We start from the raw sequence: 22,353 nt of genomic DNA on the forward strand, positions 1-22,353 counted from the left end.
CAATATGATACTCATCCGGTGGGGCCAAAATTCCGGGAACCAAAGATAACTTGAGTGATTTCCTTTTTTAAAAAGGAGCTACATGTTTCCTTATCAGATACGTCCCAGTAAGAGGCTCCCATTCTAGCTGCAGGGGAAAGGCCTCTTCTGTCAACATGTTTCCATTGAATATTTCCTTAAGCCTGTGGTGCATTCGTCTCTGCGTCGTGCTGTAATGGCACTGACCGAAACATTTGGTTGCCAGGAAACACTCTGTAATATTTTTTTGGCCTTGTGTCTGAATTGTGATCTCCTGCAGGGAATATTACCCGTTTCCATTGCACTTGAATTACAGCTTGTTTATCACATTCAAGAAGGCACTATTGTGGGAAGTGTACTTTATTTCATCCAAATTGTGAAACCATCCAAACCCCCGCCGGGGAATATAACACTGGAAAGTACTGGAACACACAGTCCGACTCCTACTTATCACACCGGCCCTACAAACACTGAGCACATATTCAGTTTCTAAGGAAATGTGTTTCTCTTTTCGAGAGCGTCGCCTTGACTCCTCATGTTCAGACTTCATTGTCTCTACTTGTGCACAGACGAACACTCCAGCAGCAGGTAAGACACAGTGAGGCAGCACTGAATGAACAAAACCCTCCTTCAAGTGAGAGGGCTCACGAGAATTGAGAAAAGGTTGGTTTTACATTTGCCTGTAACTAAACTATTGTTCAGTTACAGGCAGACTAATTTTCCCCGTCCTACTTGTAAAGTTACTTAAGCTTTCCAAATGAAGCTCTAATCCCTTTCCCCAGTCAAGTGTGTTCGGTTATTTATTTTTTCCTATGGTTTCGCTTTAATGCTTTTTCATCCCATTTACCCATTTATACTAATTCTTTTCTAAATGTGCATTTAATAACTATGCATTTGATTTAATGAATCTGTTTAACGGAAAAAGCCACAGTGCTTCATTTCTGATGCAGCTATTGTATTTTGAATACCCCAAATCATTATCTAAAACTGACATTTTTAAAAGAACAAAAGAGTGTAACAAAATGCCTGATACTGGAACTCAAAATGAAATGTGGTGAAAAATGGAACCGTGAATAGATTTAATCACTGGACTAACAAAATCAAAAGTATTTTTGGAGTGCGTGGGGCAGGGGAAAGAAGTGCAAACGCCTGTAAGCTATTTTAAACTCGTTCATGGACGTGTTCACATTTGAAACCGGTGATTAAAAACATTAGATGATGCACGATTAAACTTAACAGCAGTGAGCACAGCGAGAGCCAACTTTTTGGAACGAATTCCGTCTCTTAGGCCGACGAATTGCCCCAGCCCTAAAATGAGCCTCCGCGTGACCGAGGAAGGAGAGTCAAACGGCTCGTTGAATCATTTATTTTGATGTTCCATCTCTCGGTGTGTGGGTTCATAAGCACTCCACACACCCACGTGCGACATTCTGACGCTCTGCATTGCCGAAGGCTCGTCAGCTGCTGGCTACTACCATTTCTACGACTGCCATGAGCCTGCCCCCCCACGTGTTATTGTGGATTTGTAAGGGGGACAACAAGGTCATTCATATCATTTAGGACTTAATCCTCCATCTTGAAATAATGTGTTACTATCGGTCGCGGGAAATATTCAGCTTGACTACCCATTTTTCTTTTTTTTTAACTTAACTGAAGAGCTAAGTTTACTTTGTGTAGAACGTGGGTCAGGAGTGAAAGCGGAACTATTAGAAAAGTGGCCTGAGCGCTTAATTCGAACTGTGTGAGCTCGGATAAAGCTGTGGAGGAAACAGGCCCGCTATTGTTGTCTCCATAACTGAGCGGGTTGCGAAGCCAGCTTTCCCAACAGCTGAGGATAAACATACTTTTCACAGATCTCCGTAACACCAAGAAAACGGCACAGACTGAGGGTAGGAATGCAGTCTGGATGCTGCCAAGCCGCTTGCTCAACGCGAGGCCATGACGGAGTCCGACCACCATTCATGACATGTTCTCTGGCCGGTAAATCCAGGGAGAGGAAGTCGGTGTTTGTCGAAAAAGGTGAACACAAATTCAAACATTCTAAACCACAGTCAGTTTCCAACACTAGTGTTAAGTCACGACCAGAAACGCGTGATCCGGGTGTCAATATGGAGGCCGGGCTTTTCTTTCTTGACGGTTGAAAAACAAAACAATTAGAAAAATCTAATGAGACAATGAGTTTGACAATGCAATACTAAATTGGTAAAACTACATTTCTTCAAGTATGAGGAGATTTGATACTTAAATAGTGCAGTGGAAAGGCACAGTCACCTCTACAACAAACAGTCTTACAAAGGTACTGTGATGCCACTTAAGGCATTTTCAAACTAAATGTATTTACAACGTCATGACAGTGACTCAAAATAAACTACCGTGCCAATTCATGACAATGAACAAAACAGGTCATAATGAAACGATCTGAAATGAATAGCTAAAGTTTTCTTCGCTTCCTCTCCCCTCGTCCTGTTTCCACTCCTCTTCTTCCTCCCGTTTGGACGTCACCGGCGACCGAGTCATAACCCCAAAAGCAGGCAAGTGCTGTTCCGTGATGTTGGAATTAACAGCTGCAGTCGCAAAGAGAGGAGAGAGGGAGATGTGGAGAGGAGCCACAGGAGGGACGCAAGAGGACAAGTGGTAGAACGTGTTGGGAGAGCGATTGTTTTACTCAACTGTACTCCCAACCACTCAGCCGACTCCCGTGGCGCCTCTCAGCATCTCGCCTTACAATTGAAACATCACGAAACAACCCTTGATTGTAATTTTGAAATGATAATGAGTCACAAGCGGGTGGGAGCTAGGCTAAATATAGGCTTCAGACGTAATAAAATGAGTTATTTCAGTATCAGAAGCATTCGTGTCCCGATCATGTCACACAAAAACTTTAAAGAGGACTAAAAGCAGAGATTACATTGGAACTATTTAACATAAAGTTTCTGTCTGTTTAATGCATCTAATTAAAGGGTTTGAGTTATTATAGTACATTCATATTCTAGAGGACGGACATTAAAGATCTTCCTCTATATTGTTTGAAAGTTGTTCAAAATCAAATAAGAGACAGCGGTGTTCTTTTAGCCACAGGAGCAGCGTGTCTCTATGTCGGTCCGTCTGTTCGCCATCAAGCCAACACTGAAATATCAACAAATACTGGATGGGTGGCCAATAAATTCACAAAGACATTCACGGTACCTGTCGGATCAACCAGGGCTCCCCTGACATTCCATTTAGAGCAATCATCACGTCAACGCTTTGGTTTCATGACTGAATACTGTAGAGTATTAGAATTAAACTGACGAGCCGGTTCATAAATTCATTATTAATAAAATGCATTTAGTGTACACCAGAATACAGCCATGATTCTGGAACTATGTAATCAATAAAGTAATGAGAATATTGTAAAAACCACTGTAGTTTTGAAACTGTAATCAAAAGAATAATACCAATGTACAGCTATGATGTAATGTGACCAACCAAAATGCATCCACGTAATACTTGATTGCACCACAACCGATATTGACTGAGACATTCTAAATCGGAGATGCATTGAACTCACCAGGAGACCACTCCCAGGGACGTGGACACTGACTTTCACACACACTTTCAACACCTTTTTCTTTTATTAAATTCTTTTGATTTCAACTTTAGATTTCCACTTTTCAATTTCAAGATGTCTGTCCGAAATATCTTCATTTTTGAACATAACATAACATAATAATAACATAACATAATACTCAGCAACAAACACAAAGAACAGCTTCAGCTGATAAGTAGCACTGGCATGCAGCACCAGCCTGCTGACATGCTAAACTACGTGTTAACGTTGACCGTGCGAGCAAGTCAGCATCCTGATGTGTGAGCAGACCAAAGCATCGCAGATATTTAAGGAGGAAATGAGGACTCTGCTGTCTGACGGTACAAACTCAATGTCATTATCAGGGAAGTTCAAATCTAGAATGGATTAAGTTGATTTTGAGATGAAGGCCTCTGCTGCCTGGTGTCCGTCCAGTGATTTAAGGACCTGACTGACGGCAAGCATCAACTTCCACAACAAGTCGCCGGAAGCTTCTACGGGACGGCCGGAAACTGGACGGGGTTACAGCGTAACTTGCTCTGCACCTCTCAGCTCCCGCCAGAGACACTCGCATCAGAAGATTTAGGACCACTTATTGCAACAAAATGATTTCATTCTTGTTTTTGGCAGAGTGCGGTGCTCCGGAGGGCGGAGCAGAGTTCAGCAGCACAGGGAAGATAAATGAGACAATTAAACCGGGCTTGATGGCACCTCAGTGACAAATGCCTTTTTCTTCCTGCTTGTCTGAGCGCAAACAAACACAGTAGTAAGTAAGGAGTGTGTGTGTGTGTGCGTGTGTGTGCGTTGCTTTGACGGACACATTCTTGTGTGTTTATGCGAGTGTGTCTCTGTGTGTGGGCGAGAGGTTTGCTGCAGGAGTTCGACAGATGGACGAACACATGAAAACAATGAGGATTGAGATTACCAGGTGAGAAGATTATAAAGGAAGATTATACTTTATGTTTGTTCACATTGAAAGTCCACAAAGTGTGTGATGCGTTGGTTTTAGCATCCGTATAGCGAATGGATCTCATTTTTAAACTAGGAAACCATGCACAAAAGAGATAAAAGCCCCTCCCAGTGGTTGTCAGCCCGAGTGTTGGTTCCACTGCAGTTAACCGCACACGCTGACAAAAGGTCAGCTACTTGGTCAAGGAGCTTATCACAAACAAACCATATTTTCTAATCATATAATCACATGGTTTTAGAATAATTGAATGCTTGACAGATGAGATGAAACATGAGTAGTTTAAATAAGAACGCTTATCAATTCATGGGTGTCATGATATCATAATACATTATTTAATTACTGTACAATCCCATTCAAAAGGCACATTACGTTGGAAAATGTCCTATTCAAAAGTTCTGTGTGGTTCTCCGTAGTTAAAGCTCTGTACAATCTATTCGTCAAAAGAGGTCGACTGTCAGTCAACCGTGTCCCAACAAGTGTGCTGGGCTACGTTTACAGTGACTCCTATTTGTTTGTGTGCCATGAGTGGGCGGTGGGTTTTTCCTCTCCGTTTACTTCCTGCTGTATACCCTATTAAAGACCAACAGTCCACCGGGAGCCGAGAGACAGGACAGTCATGTGGCAATTAGCTGTGCTCATTAAAACTGACCTAAGGCTTTGTTGTGCCATCTGGACACAGTCTGTGAGTGGCCCACATGGCTTCCTTTTTCTCACCATGCTGGATGGAAAATGACCCCTGCATTTCGTGTATTGTAGCTCTCTGAATTCTATTCCTTCATCAAACATGTGCACACAATGGGAGCTGTGTTGGTGGAAGGGCCCTGTGGAAATGTGAACACTACAGCACAGAACATCTTTGCCAAACACCCAATGACAGTGATGCTGATTAGGCGTGGTGTGTGTGTGTGTGTGTGTGTGTGTGTGTGTGTGTGTGTGTGTGTGTGTGTGTGAGAGCAGGCTTTAGAATATAATGCAAGTCTCCAGAGGGTCGGAGGTCCACCAACAACAGTCTCAGGGGAAGCACTGCAAAGTATCTATGGAAACCCCAGACTACAGAGTTTGCAACTATTCGTTTCATTGTGGGCATGAAGGGAGAACATCTCAAAACGTTGTTGTGTAACCCTGTGTTGACTCTAACACAAACCTCGTGAAACTTCAGTTTCGACTTCCTTCTAAATCAGCTGCATTTTATTGAAATGTGCAAACACGAGGGAGCGCAGATGCAGCTACTCGTCACATTCTTGAAATTCATTGACGTTACATGGACAATCAAATATTCACTAGGCCATTGTTTGTGGGTGCGTGGTTAGCGGATTTTCAAATTATGTTTTGAAATGTGAGGGGTGGACTACAAGCAGGCTCGCAGATAACAGCTTAGCCCGGAATGCAAGAAATATGTCACGTGAAATGCAGCTCTATCCGTGGAGGAACCTAAAAAGGTCTCAACCATATTTAATCATTAATCAGATCTAGTTGGATTTGTTGGTATTGGATAATTGAAATACATTCTATGACAAACATAGCGACTGTAAAATGCTCTCGTCTGCATTATCGGAGTAACGACAAGAGCAGTGAGTCATTCTGCTTCATCCAGAGGAACCCTGTTTTCTTCCTAATCTCGGGCAATGCAATCTCAAAGTGTGTGTGTGTGTGTGTGTGAGAGAGCAATGGAGTCAGAAACACAAACAACGGCTGAGTGAGACAAGAAATAAATATGCTCCTCTGCAGCATAAGTCATCGTAAAAATGAGGGCGTGTCGCTCTGAGAGTGAGAGGGAGCCGCGAGGAGAACAAAGTAGGTTTGTTTCGCAAGACAAAAGCATCTTTCTGAGACAAGCGCCTAGAGCCGAGTACGGCATTAACCGCGTGGCTCACGTTTCATACAAGCAACGCACTCAAGGCCTCACTCCCACTGCAGATGAACATGTTCAGGTTCACACTAGAAGGATCCTTGTTGCTGGGGTACATTAAACTAAATATGTGTTATAACATAGCCTTAATATGAACACATTTTGGTCATGTCATTGGGGCAACTTAACTGTGAAAGTATTTTGTCTTTAGGTTAACCCGATATTACGGGGGTTATCGCATCATTTCTTGAAGCCCCAACAAATTGGAAACCACTAGAATAAAAAAATGCACTTGTATTCCACATATTTAATACGACACAGAAAAAACTAGTGAAATACTAAAAAAAAAAATCATATTTTTCCAGCAGGTTTGTTAAAGCGTGTGTGTGGCATGTGACATGGAAGTGGAGATGACATTAAAATAGGTTTAACACTATCCCATACATCAAACCATTATACAACACAATAAAACGCACTTAAGTGATCGCAACAGATAAATGCAACATAAAAAAATGTAATATGTAATAAAGAATGTGCCACTTCAATATTAACAGATACAATGTAAAACCTTTATGTTACATGTGAAAACAACTCTAGTTTGGTTTATGATTCATGTGCTAAAAATCAGTTAGGTTACTAAGGTTATTTAATATGTAGGCGTGCGATCTCAAACACCTTCTGGGAACATTTCCATGTGACTCAGATGGTGTGTGTGTATCACTGCCAACTGCTTTCAAAAATACCCAGTTTAGTGTGTGTGTGTGTGTGTGTGAGAGAGTACTGCATACTAAAGTCAGTGTCAGTATGACGAACGGTTGCTAAGCAGTGGTGGTTGCTAGGTGGTGGAATGGGGGAGGGGAGACAGGTTTGCCGTTAGGAATTAAATATGAGGGCTTACCTCTGCATGTGTGTGTGTGTGCGCAAGTTAATAATTCAAACTACACAAATCCAAAATGATGCCAACACTCAGTGATGGAAAGAATTTTATGTTCTGAATCTTAAATCTTTTTAGACAGACATAAATGACTCATTAAAAAACAGGAAAAAAGCTGTCTGGCTGTGTCAGATTCAGTAATAAGTGGATCGTGCGCGTCACTTATTTTGTCCTTTGTGGCAGATAGTTCAAGCAGAGCAGGAACACAAAGTGAAACCAGCACTTTCCTCGGCTTTCCCCACGACGATTGCTGTATTATATGCAGCAGCGGGGGGGGGGGGGGGGAGGGTGCGCTTTACAGTTCGCTGGCTTCCCTCTGGGTTTGATCACATATTTTCCAGGTTGTACTGCACATTCTAGAGAGGGGTATTTTTTCTAGAGAGGCGTAAGCTGCTCAACATTTTTCACATGTTTTTCTCTCCCACCCCCTCCACAATCACCAAACATACTGTGCATCCTAGCTGGTGTCGCTCCTGTCAGATCCGGTGGCGTGGAGTCGGGTAAAGGAGATGGCGGGGGGGTTGGCCGGGCGAGAAACAGGCAGCCATTTGTACTCAAGGTCTTGCGATGGAGGGTCCAAACACCAGTCGCAGTTCTTTAACAGGTACATGCACGCTTCCTGGTAAAAAATTAGAGTTAGAGTAGAATTAAAAGCAGCGGGATGGCATTGAAAATCTCCTCACTTGATAAGCTACAACCTCCATAACACTTGTTATGTTTGTTTTCCAGTATTTTACAGATTTTGAAAAGTAGGAATGCAACACCTTTCGCCCGCCAAGTTGAAAGAGAACATTAGGTCCTCTGTACACTTTCGTCTGTGCTAATTTGAGCATCTTACCGTGTTTCACCAAAATGTCTCAAATTAACCGGACTACTTTTAGTAAAGATCCTGATCCTATTTCACTCTACATGCCTGAATTCAGAGCTCCAGGGCTGGCAGCAATGTCGATTTGTCGATATCCAGCCACAGATTCAGAGCCACTGCACATTAACCCGTAAAAGCAAGTTGCACTGCCTCCCTGCACTTTGTGAATGAAGATTTTCCTGAAGAGGGGGGGATGAAGAAGACGATGAAACTGGGTAAGGGTGATGATGGTGGGGGTGGGAGGAAGGAGGGAAGGGTGAGGATGAAGCAAGGAGGCGATGACTCACATCTCTGACCTAGATCCCTGTGGTCTACTTTTTATTCTGGTCACACCCTCTTATGTGTGTGTGTGTGTGTGTGTGTGGTAGTCAGTCTGATGAGAGCCAATCAGACACACAGGATGAGGTACAATGCGTGCCACATTGGTACAAAATATAACTTGACAAGGTGATGGATAGTGTGTGCACTACTTGTGCATTATCCCCTGGCAGTGTTGGCTCAAGCTGCTCAACATTGCAGAGAACATCTACTGAAGCGTTGAGAGAATTCATGGGCTCACAGATGGAGGAGCAGGGCTGGGCCCGGGGATAAAGATGACATCATGTGTCTGGAATTCAATTGATGTCAAAACAAAAAGGAATCAGACTGATTTTAATTAATATAGATGATCCAAGGACTGGTCTAAAGCAAATACATTTAAATATTAATAAATACATAAATACGCTCCATTCATTCATTCATTTCCCAGGACTCGTTTGTGTGTGGTGTGAATATAGGATTGACTCATCCCTAACATATAAGGATAGCTTTCAGTAACACCCCCATACACATTATGTTTGAATTTGAGTGTTTCCGTTTAGGCTCTTTAATCACCTCATGAATTTAGATTCTGTTTTAGTGGATCTACGGATGTAAACTGTTGAGATAAGCCTCTCATTAGCTGACCGGTAGAACTTGCTTCCTTCCCTCCATCAAACACACCACCCAAGTGCATAACAGCCGGCCATCGAGCATTAAGTCTCCAACACATTTGAAACCCCTTCAAAGTCTCAAAAGGAGTCACCTGGAAACACTAAAGGGTCAGCCATTAAGATACAACATTTTAAACTTTGCATTGCCACAAGTTTAAAGTCTAAGTTCACAACACTGAGCATGGGATGGATTTGGGAGGTGTAAAATATTCAATTTTTTTGTCATACATGCGTGTAAACCTACACGCAGTTTGTCTGTGATAACTGAAAACATGCAGGAATGCTTCCATTTAATTTTACATGTGGGAATCCAGCAGTGCGCTGTGGTTGTTGTGAGTCGGACGCCAACCTGACAACACATACGTAAAGAGTCACTGCTGTTTCCAGAGCGAACATCCCCACATGGGAAATCCCTGCCCTTCCTGTTGTTGCACCTGTAACACACCTGTCCGGTTCTCGTTCCATAGGCTCAGTATGTGTGTGTGTGTGTACTTGTCTCCTTATAATAAGCAATGGTGGCTATGGTGAAGGCTACCGGAGGGACTAGCAGGTGGTTTGAATAGGACAGTTTGTATCTCGGCTGTTTGTTAGCATAACACACACACACACGTTTTTATTCATTCCCATGAGGAGTGGTCATGGTTCACCTCTCACTATGTCCCTTTCTTCTTAGTTTGTATGCCATTTCTGCAGTTATGGACTGAGGTGAGACGCTCAGTCAGAGAACAGAAAAAACGCATTATGTTGTTGTTACAACAATCTTACAGACTGTGCCTGTATGCATGTGGTTTGGTGTTTTGGAGCAAAGCAATGCACTCACCTTAAGGAAAACATCCGTAAGTTTAGTTCCAATACAGTTTCTGGGCCCATTGCCGAAGGAACACAGGACGTGCTCCTGGCCTGCATTTCTGCACATACAAATACATAGTCACATACAGTATTGATCATTTAATTCTTATGTAAACAATTATAATATATAATGACACATTTTTAAGAGTAACAATGATGCCCGGATCAGTTAATGCAGAAACATATAAACCATATTCTAATAATGAATAATGACCACTTGATGCTGAAATATAATACAACATAGGATGACAGAATGTGCCGTTAGTTACGGGGTGATCATCAGACGGGATGTAAATTGATCCGCTGATGGCGACGGCATGGAGGAAACAAGCCACGTCTCTCAACCATTGACCCGACCTGACGAGTGGCCAGAGATCCACTGAGCAAGTCAGTGAAGCTGGTTGATTTAGAAATAAACACAACAATGCACTGCTTCTGTTTCACTGGTTCTGTAGTGCAATACTGTCTGGGTCAGTTTGTTTCTTAATGGATTTGCTTGCATTGTATTTATTTTGCTTCTCCTCTGTGTTCCACAGCTCCTCCATGTGTTGTATCACGTAATTGTTAAGCTCCACCACTCATCCATGCCTCATACCAGCTGACTGTTAGGCCCCGCCTCTGGTGTGTTCTACCAGCCAATTGTTGCTTTTACAGAGGCCGTGCTATATTTCTTTAGGCGTTACTTTCAAAAAACTCTCAATAAGAAAAAAAAAACTTGGTGGCGGGGTTGTGTGTGATGTGTAGCCTGCATGATACAAAATAACCAGGTATAGATATCTAGCTTGCTTCAGCTGATTTATGTCCGCTCAGTGGCATAAGAAAAGAAAAAAATCTTGTTGAGTGGGGGCAGATTGACAGAACTGAGAGGTGGCCGATCAAACTACGCTGTTCCGATTCATTGAAACATCCTGACACACGTTGTTAGTCTGACTCCAATTGCCAGGCCTCCTGTAACATTAAAACTTGTCATCTAAGCATGTACTGCAAAATAAAGAGATGGTGGTTGTTTCCAGCCATCAGCTTTGTCTTCAGCGTGCTAATGCAGGCCGACTCTCCCCTCTCACCACTAATGCATCCTGTCTTCCTGAAACCTGAGCTCTGATTAAAGGCAAACAGGAAGCATTAGTGCTGTGTATAGTCTGGGTCCAGTGTATGTGAGGGGCTTTGTGTGTGTGTGTGAGTTAGAGAAGGGAGAATATTAGTGTTCTCTGCAGCATCTGTCTAATGTACTTCTAGGCTCATCCTGAAACAGCGAGACGTGTGCCGTCTGTAATACCGAGGGAGAGAGAGGAAGTGTCACCGAGCAATCCAGCAGAAAGCCATAACAAATATGCTCGATAGATAGGAAGTCAGAGAAGTATAATTTATAGGACAGTTATCTACTCTAAAGTGTCTACAAATGCAATGAATGAGCTCTGAGGCCTGGATGGCATATAATTAATCCAGTAAAGAATTAGCGTTAACAAAAGGGATTCTGAAGGAATTCATCTCCAAATCTTTCGGTGGTTTATTTCCTTTTATATTATATTTTCACTTGAATACATTGTGAAAAAGTATTTCCATTTTTAGTTGTATAACATCAATGTTTTGACCTGGAGCATCAAAAGGTAAATGTTAAACGTGTGATTGTGATTATTCTCTAGACACTAAAACCTAACAGTCTTATTGAATGCTATGTTCCCTATAATTAGTAATGCTTCAAATCAATTGAGGATTTCCAGGAACCTTTCAGTGAACTGTAAAAAAGGTTGATTAATACACAGAACTGAAGCTCCGTGATCTTCAGGCTCGGTTTTGAAAAGAAACCCCCCATCTGTACAGATGCAGGAAAACCCCCGGTCCTCAGACTCATCTAAAACCAGCAACTAAACAGTAGCCCACATTTTGAATCGGTGTTTCCGATTCATTTGCCTACAGGCCGGAGCCTGTGTGGGCGTTTGATAGGATGTTAACTCGCCAGCTCGACCATTTGCCTCCAACTGGAAAAGCACACAAACCCACGAGCTGAGGATACAGTATGTACCGACACACGACGGACGATATACGCACTTGTCGCACAGAAACACGCATACACAAAGAGATGATGTGGTTAAACTGCAGTTATTGTAGGTGGGCAGGACCGCAGTCATTAAATTACATGGCCAGGTGGCAGAGAAAGGAGGCAAGCCACTATCGAAGCAGACAGGAAAATGACCTCTAGGAAGACTGAGAGATGGAGGAGAAGAGAAAAAGACAGGCAGGAGGAGAGAGGAACAGACCGGATGATAAATTGACGGTTGGAAGGGTAAATACAGTAAACACACATCCTGAGGGAAACTCACTAGTTTGAGCTGCAATTTAGACACACGCAAACCTAGATTACACATACGACACCTGCAATTACCCCTCAGCAACAAGTCAATCGGGTCACAAATACAGTATGGAGTTTTATTTATTAAAAAAAAAGGGCATTTTCCAAAAACCTAGTTTTTAGTGAACAACACCAACATGAGTAAACACCACTTGGGCTGGGGTCTCGTCTTTAGCTGATGAATGGGGTTCACTAGTGAGGACTTTTGGTACAGACGGTCTGATGGGGATGAACTCAAAATGAACAACAGTACTCAGGCAGTTGATTGTAATCAACAGACACGTCGACAACAAAGACGGATGAGCTACAGATCTGAATAATGTGTGAATAAAGTGTTGCTTTGAATCTTTTTGAGGTATTGTATTTTATGTAAAAGAAATTTGAGACAAAACCTTTTTTTTTGTTGACGATCTTTTTTGTTGGTATTTGCTTGATTTTATATCTGCTCCAAGGAAAATCTATGACTCATTCCTCAACCCCATGTCATCCTCCAGAGCTCACACAGGCACCCAAAAGAGCACATAGGGAATCCCCCTTGTTAGAAACCGGTATGAGCTGGACAGTTACCATGGCAGCAGTCACCTGTCTATTCCTCCATCAAGTGTTTCCGCTGCTACGTTCACTTCGGTCACCCACCACTCAGTGAATATTGGGTTATGCACAAGTAGCTCGTCACATTGTTACAAGAATCGTTACAAAGTTTGGCCTTTCGCCATTGTGGAAAAGGTCATATATAATAGTATTTATTTTAGTAGATTTTCTGACCATAGAGATTACTTTGAATTAAATTATACCCTTAAAATGGGTCAACCAGTGGTAAACTGGTACGCATGGATAAATCCTCACATCCACAGAAAATATACTGAGACATTGTGGTGGGGGGGATTAGGCCCCACACGCAAATACATTTCTTTTTACAGTAATCACGTTCTTTTTGTTTTGAGAAACACACACACACATTCGAAAACAAGCAGAATAGGATCTTTTCTGACTCATATTGTGTATACCGTCTCGCTCCTCAGGGCAACATCCCCCACCCCCCGCACACACACACGCAGAAATACACAGGGAATCCCTATTGGTAAAGACAGTGTCAGATGACTGGTTTCCATGGTAGCAGCTCCCTACATACATACATACATTCATAGATCTCCCCCACACAACCCCATTCAGCCCTTGCTCTGTCGCCTGAATGAACAATCGTGAATGAGAACAAACAGGTGAATGGGGGAAGTGGATGAATGAAAGTGAGAGTGAATTGGTGAAGGAGGTATGAGCCGGTTACCTTCTACCTGAGCAGGTAGCAGGCTGAGAGCAGCGACCATGTACACCCACGCAAACCAGCAGGATTCCCAATATACATTTACAAAGCAGACTGAAGATAAGATTCCTAGACAAAAAATATATATGTCGGCAGCTTTGTGTGTTTTTTTTTTAATTTTATGACAAAATTGCTAACTTTAAAAAAAAGGATAATTACTGTGCCAACCTGCCCTACATTCAGGACTTACACATCTCTGTACATTAGTCATTCATTCATTCATTCATTTAGAATGAGCAACCTTTGTGCACCGTTGTTTTAATGTTGAACAAATGTTTGATTACGGTTCATTTAACTACGCATTTAACATTTACACTAGTCAGTTAGAGATTAGTTGTGACTAAATATTCTCCCCTTATATGTAATAACTCATTTGTGTAATGTATCCACTCCACTTAAGCTATAACTGTACACCTTTGAAATTAAGGGGAGCTCCCTTTGCTGTTGCCATGGTTACACAGAGTTTAATATAAACCTGCAGTAGGTTCTGCACCTCTTTGTGGACAAATCGTCTCCTCTTGCTTCTTTTGTGATTGTTGATTATCTAAGAAAAGTGGCAGCACTTGACGAAAGCAATTGCTCTTTGTAAAGAATACAAACCTAAGATGAGTTGAGAGTTCTTTGTTCTCAAAAAGGCACCTCTCCAGGACCAGTGTTTAGTTGGTCCATTCGGGGCTACTTTAGAAACATGTGCATTGCACATTGTGCAACATGTGCAACATGCGCAACACGGTCAACGTGCGCAACATGGTGAACGTGCGCAACATGGCAGGTTGTTGGAATAGGACTCCTTCCCTATGAAGACATGAAGGGTCTCATCCTAAGTTAAAGAAAACACACCGATTCCTATTTTGAGGCAATTACACACCAATGTAAACATTATCATGAACATCATATTCATACATTTCTACCACCAGATCACACTAAATTACAAACATTGCTTTTTTAGGTCTCTTCTGCAATGAAGCTTAATAAACAAAGGGTTAAAGACAAATCTAAGATGCTTACCTTCCGCTCCATCGCTCTGGCAGGAAGTTGTCTGGCTGATCGAACACCTCTGGGTCGCGGTGGACAGAATGGCTGATATAGATTACCCCATAACCCTTTGGGACATGAAATCCTGCCAGCGTGGAGTCCTACACATAGAAAGTGGGAGAAATCACATTTCCATACGTTAAAATAATTAAATGACAAAGCACCGAACGAATCCTGGATCAAATCAATAACGTCCACGTATTTTACAAATTGTTGATCAGGAGGCTCATGATTGTGAAGCAGATTTTACAGTAATTAGATACAAATCAAAACAGAATGTTACCACAGCAATGATCCAACTTTATGATATTAATGCCCCTTTGAACCAGAATGAATGGGAGACTTCTTCCAAACTTGTGTTTGACTTGAATTGTGAATTGCAGATCCATTTTAATGTTGATTTTTCCCTAAGCTCTGGGGAAAGGACCCACCTTGGGCAAAAATACCACTTACCCAATTGTTGCCCTTTTAATTTGCCTATTGACTCCATCCATTAGTAGCTGCACTAATGGACCACCACAAAACAGGATCACCGTTTCCGTTTCCTCTACTCCTGACTCGTTCCTCTTTTGACTCGTTCCTCTTTTGCTGCTGGAGTAGAACATCTTTTATAATCCTCCTTCTTTCTCCCAGTTCTCAGTGAAAGATGCCTTTGCCACTGCCGTTCATGTCTCGCTCACAAATTCACGCGTCTACAGACGCACGCACTGACCCTGAAAACGGCTGCATATCTTAGTTCCACCTGGATGAAGCTTCTACTTTTTCCACCGGATTCAGAATACTAATAACCTCTCTCTCTCTCTCCAACATCTCATCGACTCTTATCACTCTGGATCCAGCGCTTTTTTTTGTATTGGTATTGTTTACACTAAAATATATTTTCCCAGGGTAGGGCAGAACCTTTTCTGCTCGAGTTCCTTGTTATTGTTCAATATTAAAAATGAAATCAATGTAAAAGCCAAGATAGCATCATAATGGTCCTTACATTAAATAAAAGACTTGACCTGGTTCTAGTCGAGAGGTCATATTAGCACTTTTACAGAGGCAATTAACTAGTCGTCCAAAAGATAAATTCTTTACTACGGCTTAAGTACTTTTCAACACAAATCATCTAGTCAATTTGAGTCTGCATTGATATTCTAGTCGTCTTCCTCCCCTAAAACTAACTAATCCATCTTGCAAAAACACATTATTCTTTGAGTTGTTACTTCTCTTAAGCTCTCCAAAAACGCCCACACATCATGACCCCCGCGTCCCGCCGAGGGCGTCGGGAATCAGAGCGCTGGTGCGTTTCCCAGAAGTGACAAATGGCTTTCCACTCGGCCTCACAGTGCCACCAGCATCCATCAATCCCACTGCCGGACCCTAAGCCCCGAACACAGCCCGCTCACTCCCTTTCCGGGAGAGCGGAGGCAATCAATGGCAGGGAGGGATCAATGCCTCCGATTGAGCTGTTGCATAAGGCGGTTTGATGAGGTCATAATGATAAACACAGCCGAAGCAGAGAGGTGGGTGGCGCAGCCCTGGGAGCAAGTCGCCGGCCAATCAAGAGGCAGGACTTTTGAAGAAGTCAGGCATCGTGTTGGCTGAGCGTGCTGAGAGCAAACCTGAAAGCACTCGTTTTAATGAATTCAAATATTTGCTGTAAAATATATAGTCGGCATTTACAATTGTTAAATGTCTAGGACAGAGGTTTACACGGAAATGTGGGTTATAAATTATAATATTCTTCCCCCTTTATCGATAATAAGCACATGAAAATAATGGATGCATGGAAAATTAAAATTTAATTTATGTTTTTTTAAAACAAGGAGTGTAAAATAATAATTAAAACAGCTCTGCAGTAGATCATTTAATTACATTTAAGTTAGTTCCATGTGAAGACTTGTGTAATTGTCCCAATAACATTAACTGAGCATCAGAAGAAGAAAAAAACGGAACATTACAAGATTTCAGTTTTTTTACTGCAGGGCCGATGTAATATGTCCAGTCACTATAGCTCATTGCACTTTACAGAAAACACAAGAATAGGCAGTGACAACAGGGGAGACTTCCAACAACAGAAATATGGCGCCATCTAGAGGAGAGGAGTGCAACACGGGAATCTGCAATATCTGTATTTCAAACATAATAGAATAATATACTATATTCCATAAATTTGCTCTTAAATGTTGCTGTCTACATTGCTTATAAGCTTAACTCTTGCTACTTCTACTTCTGCACTGATTTTTTAAATGTTCGAGGAAACGATACCTGCAATGTACAGCAGCTGAAAACTATTTACTTTTTTAACACTGTTATTTCATTTTATGGATTAAGGTACACAGCAGAGTTCCCCTTACACACACAGACAGGTGTGCACACACACGCACACTCAAACACAACGGCTAATGTCTCAGGGACAATGAACGTCTCAAATCCAAAACACAAGATAAGAAATACCCAACACTCATTCAGCAATGGGTGATTTTACAGGATGTAACCAAGTCCCCTGGTGAACAGTCCTACCTGATCAGCTATTCTGCGTCCGCCAATGAAAGGAGGCCAAAGTCTCTGAACCTCCAGCTGTACTCTGCGTAGGTAGTCGGGATCTTCGGCAGCTCGCCGACGTTGCTTCACATGAAAGAGACAGATTACTGTAGGTAATTCTTATTTAAAAGCAGAAGCATTGGACAAGAAGAGTTATGACCCAGGATCCTAGGCCTCCACGAAGGAAAAAAATGCTGTTACAAAGCTTTTATTTTCACCCCATTGAAGAAAAGTTTATTTTATTTTATATAGGGCCTATTCAGAACTGAAGTCATTTAAGGTTACCTTTCCTACAGAACAGGGTTATACCTTGTTCTTGTATTGAACTAAATAGCCTAGTGTTATTGGAATCATTTAAACAACGGCATGTATTTTTGTCCGTCACATTTGGTTGTTGTTTTGTCTCGACACACAACCTCCTTATCCGTGTTTGCATACCTGTTCGTTTCCACTGAGTGCCAGCGTGAAGGAGGTGAGCAGCGAAGCCAGAGCTTTGGGGATCAGAGCGGAGATGAACAGCAGCAGATGCTGGGAGGCAGAACTGGAGTCGGGCAGCGGCAAAGAGCCGAGGGAGCCCACGAAGCTGGAGGCAGACAGAGGAGAGAGCAACATAGGGATAGTTTAAAGGTTCCACATCAACGACGTCATTATCAGTGAGGAAAAATCTGGGAGCAACATACAAACTGCAGCGTAATCAGAGAGCAGCAGCCTCGACAAGCCTGGGATTTACGGCAGAGAGGGACAGAGCTTTTACCCACTACAATGTCAGTGAAAGATCAACATCCTGGTTCATTTCGATGTACTTGTAAAGACTGAGTAAAGGTAGGTTTGATCCAAAAAGCCCGGCCGAGAGACGAAGCAGATAACGAATGAAGATCGAAGGTCACCTTTGCCCGATGCCAAAGAAAAAAAAAAAGCGGAACTCAGAACTACAAAGTACGCAGACTTTCTAAGGCACAAATGACACAAAATGTGGAGATGGGGAAATGGAGTCCAGAGCTCAGGCCGTGATACAGGAAGTCGACAGGCCAGGAGGAAGGATTATTTTTGCACAATTTTCAGGTTTATTTCACCAAATTTGCTGATGAGTTTAATTAAGTTTAAAATCGAACAAACATAAGTGCTGGCAAATCTTTGGCGAATAGAAGAAAGAGGTAGACAAGATTGTTGAATAAAAACGGCTGTGTGTGGGATTGTGTACAAGAGAACGGTACAAAAGCCTAAAAACGACACTCAAGAGGGGAAGTAAAGAAGCAGTGGGGTTGCTTCTTCTGTCTCTACTCGGATTAGTGTGTGTGTGTGTGTGTATGTGTGTGTGTGTGTGTGTGTGTGTGTCAGAGAAAGGCAGAAGTACACTGACAGATTCCAGCCTCACCCCTGTGTGTCATTCTTCAGTTTGTCTTTGATGATGTCCATCAGTCTGTCTCTGGCGTCCAGAGCGTTGGAGAAACCCGACGACCACAGAGGAACTTTCAGGTTGACCGGAGCGGAGATCAGACCTGCAAGTTGTTCACGGAACAACACACAAAGAGAAGGGCAAAAACACATAAAAATGTCACATTTACTGAGCTGAATTGAAAGGAGAAGTGGAAGGTTTTGCAATACAATGCAAAACAAAGCTGACTCAAATAAATGCGTCTGGAGAAGATCACAAGGCTTTTAGTGTGAGTTTGTAACAAGGCCAGTGCTGCATTCAAATAAAAAACAAAAATTGGGAAACGGCAAGAATCCTGTTCATCCCAAGTGTCCCATAATAGGGTCAGCTGGGCCATAAAAAAGCCTCCTCTAAAGAGTAGTGAACCTCCCTCTATCAACGTGAAACTTTACATGTTTACTGTCCACAGGTCAGCATGCACTTAGGTGGCCACTGGACCGTGTATTTGTAAGGCAAATAAGAAAAAAAGGGTGTGTTTTTAGATGTGTGTGTGTAGGTGTGTGTCCATAAACAGCACACTTGGCTTGCCCCTACCATGCCAGTGCTGGGTGCAGAGCTGCATGATTTCCTGGAAAAGTTGGGGCTGCTCTTCTGCTCGTACGTTGAGGAAAAGGCCCAACACCAACTCCGTCCCCAGGCGCTTGAAGGCAGAGTATAAACACGGAGGCCGCCCACTACACAGATACAATAAATGAAATGATTAACTATCTACCACTCGTCATGAAACTGTGTGCACGGCGATGAGAACCACAAGCACAAAGAAAAGTAAGAATCCATAAGGAAAAAACAAGTATTTGAGGAAAAATGGAAGCTGAAATGGTTGTTTGTTACTGCGTATCCATCAGTTCTGATTTTCAGTTGTATGTCTTGTACAACAATTGTAAAGCTTTAATAATTAAGTAGATTATTTGTTACCTGAGAGAGAGGTCCTTCAGATGGCGCTCACATACACTGTCGAGGGAAAGAGGTAGATCAAACACACACACACACATTTTGAGGACGTTTTAGACGGTAGTCTTGGCCAGTTCTTACTCAAGAAGCCCTTGACATGTGATGCAAACACTCTTGTTGCAATACGGACTTCTTCACCCATTGCACCACAAATTAGACAAAAATGATGATGAGAATTTATATACTTAGAGTAACAATCCTGATGAGCTCCACGGCCTGAACATTAGGTATAGAGCCACACTATTATTATTTGTAAACCATTTGGTCCCCTACCTTGTGATATAATCATTGGAGGATTTCAAACCGCTTCCTGTGAACAAGGTGGTGAGTGACAGACGAAGAAGATACGCCTCCTCACCTAAAATACACAAACACAAGACACTCGACGAGTATATTAATCTTCCATTACATTGAGCGTGTGAACCTATAGGTGTCAATACTATAATACAACAAATTTTGAGTCTGCATCTCGGAAAGAATTGGACTGTTTTTTCTTATATTAGCAATAAATAAATAAAATATCTGTTCCATTCATTGGCTGTTTGTGAGGGTTTTGGGGGTGTGCGTGTGTGCGTGTGTTTACCATTCGTGGTGACGACGGTGTCGCCATACATGTTGGTCATCAAGTCAGTTGGATCCTTCAGAAAAGTGTTTGACTTCTCTGAAACACACAACACGTCACTTTAAAAATAGTACTACAAGTATATTTTTTAGTTACACGTTCAAATGCAAACATTGACAAATGTAACAAGAACTGTTTGTTATTATTAGAAAATCTTCTTGAATATAATGAACTGAAGAGTTTTTTCTGTTATTTATCAGACTATGGTACAGTATGGGCACTACAATCTTAAACTAAAGAAACATATTTTAAAGGCAGTATCTAATTCAACGATTATATTATCTTTATGAACTCTATTTAATATACTTCCATCTCATTTTTTAGTTATAATTCCATCGTAAAGTTGGAATATTTCGTTGTCAAACTAACACCAAAGGGTAGCAGATGAGAATAAAAGATCCGTCTGGGTTACATCCTCTCCCCTCTCATGTAACATCACCAGTGTCTCCCATGACGGATCACACTCATTTAACACCCATTAAAAAGGGAATTCATCCCTTTGTGCCTCGGAGTTATTGCTCTCTACGGCATACAGTACAATTAGTGTAAAATGGTCTTACAATTCTATATATAAAATATTTTTTTACATGTTTAACCCCCCTCAACTACAGACCACAATCGCATCTCCGAAGGATTAATCATTAATGAAAGAACAATGACTCCATCGGTATCACAAGGAGACAAAACTGCAGAGTCATGATCGGTCAAATTGATCGATTCTCCAAGCAGGCCGCCAATAAAATGTAATCAGTACCGTCGTTGCCTTACTTGCTGGATACTGGCGCGCGCGTACACACACACACACAAACAAACACACGCACACAAACGCACGCACGCACGCACGTGCACGCACAACATACCGCACAGCAGCTCCCTCATCCCGCGCACGGAGCAGATGAAGACGGTCGGTCTATTCAGCACGCGGCACTGAAACACTCTGCCCCGGTGTTTCTCGATCCTCTGCCGGCAGAAAGTCACCGGGTCCCGGTAGAAGTCCAGCGACTTGTCCCCGAGCACCGGCACACCGGCGCTTCCTGCTAGTTTAGCCATCCGGTCGCTCGCAGGAAGACTTGCTTTTGGTCAGGTGGATTCAACGCTAGCTAAAAAAAAACGACAGTGACTATAAACTTTAACCAATGGATCCAAGTTCGGGGTCAATGGCGGTGTCCTCGCCTGCTGTCACGTTGCTCCGCGGGGCTTCTGTCCGTGTGTCGAACTACTTTGACCTCAGTGTCGTCACGGTTTCTTCGCGAGGTGAGCGGAGGTGTGCGCACCGGTGGGTGGTGCGTTCACGGGACGTCCGTAATTAGACGTAATTCTCACTGTTTTGTTCTAGTTAAGATTAACTTCTGCTGCTTAGTGTAAAGCTACAGAACCGATCTGCTATAACCACTGCGGCACTGTGGCCTGCCGAATAGGACGCTGGCCTTTTGGAGAAAAATAAAGAGGCGGCACGGTTTATTCAATTTTTTTAACGGTTTTTCTGAATGTTGATTTGTTCCCTCAACCCCAAAAGATTATGTTTTCAATGTTACATTTTGATCTTTGTTTTGTTTGAACATGTGCTTTTGCAGGTCTTCAGCTACTTGTCATTATTAGTTCCCAAACCAATCAACAGGAGTTTCCTCAATGAACACCCAAACTGTTTAGTATTTAACACACATTCATGAATCAATGCAAAAAATAAATGAATAAATTCATGGTTAATGTATATGAAATGTGAATAAATAAGTTAATATTATACTGCTGTTAATACAACGTTTGCTGCTGCCACCTGTCATGATGTACTGATGGTCCATAACATGCAAACAAGTAACGGAGGGAGCGTTCATGCAGCCTTGTACTCGCTGTAGCTGTTAAATACCGTGCTTTAGCATCTCAAGGTGGCCCGGCAGCCGCAAGCATTGGAGGAGAGGGGTGAATCTCTTTAAAGACCATTTATAGCATATCTGTGCGCACTTGAAACACTTTTAAATTCCACAGAGCCTGACATCTTAATTGGCATTGGACAGGGACTGCTCCAGACACAGCGACTCTCAAATCCAGGGAGGAACTTTTTGTTTTTCTGCCTGAATGGATAGTAAGC

The 22,353-nt window shown here is 42.3% G+C and overlaps 1 protein-coding gene across 1 annotated transcript; it reads right to left on the minus strand.

The window, feature by feature from the left end:
• Positions 1-7,611: 7,611 nt before the first annotated feature.
• Positions 7,612-21,886, minus strand: LOC119226939 (putative cytochrome P450 120). The gene is made up of 11 exons (XM_037485342.2): positions 21,128-21,886; positions 20,229-20,306; positions 19,919-20,003; positions 19,610-19,645; positions 19,229-19,368; positions 18,635-18,758; positions 17,698-17,842; positions 17,239-17,343; positions 14,704-14,831; positions 9,996-10,083; positions 7,612-7,958 (listed from the first exon to the last, which is right to left on the minus strand). Exons 1-11 carry the CDS (start codon positions 21,315-21,317, stop codon positions 7,797-7,799), a joined length of 1,281 nt encoding a protein of 426 aa, XP_037341239.1. The 5' UTR covers positions 21,318-21,886; the 3' UTR covers positions 7,612-7,796.
• Between the last annotated feature and the right edge of the window lie 467 nt (positions 21,887-22,353).

The sequence above is a fragment of the Pungitius pungitius genome, chromosome 18 (assembly GCF_949316345.1).
Source record: "Pungitius pungitius chromosome 18, fPunPun2.1, whole genome shotgun sequence".
NCBI lineage: Eukaryota > Metazoa > Chordata > Actinopteri > Perciformes > Gasterosteidae > Pungitius > Pungitius pungitius.

Bases quoted from the DNA above. Each gene is read 5' to 3' on its own strand.
- LOC119226939 (XM_037485342.2), bottom strand. From the start codon at position 21,317: ATGGCTAAACTAGCAGGAAGCGCCGGTGTGCCGGTGCTCGGGGACAAG. The intron at 19,369-19,609 runs GTAACAAATAAT...GTATCTGTGTAG, and splicing joins CTGAAGGACCTCTCTCTCAG to TGGGCGGCCTCCGTGTTTAT. The intron at 10,084-14,703 runs GTAAGCATCTTA...TTGTATGTGCAG, and splicing joins CCAGAGCGATGGAGCGGAAG to AAATGCAGGCCAGGAGCACG.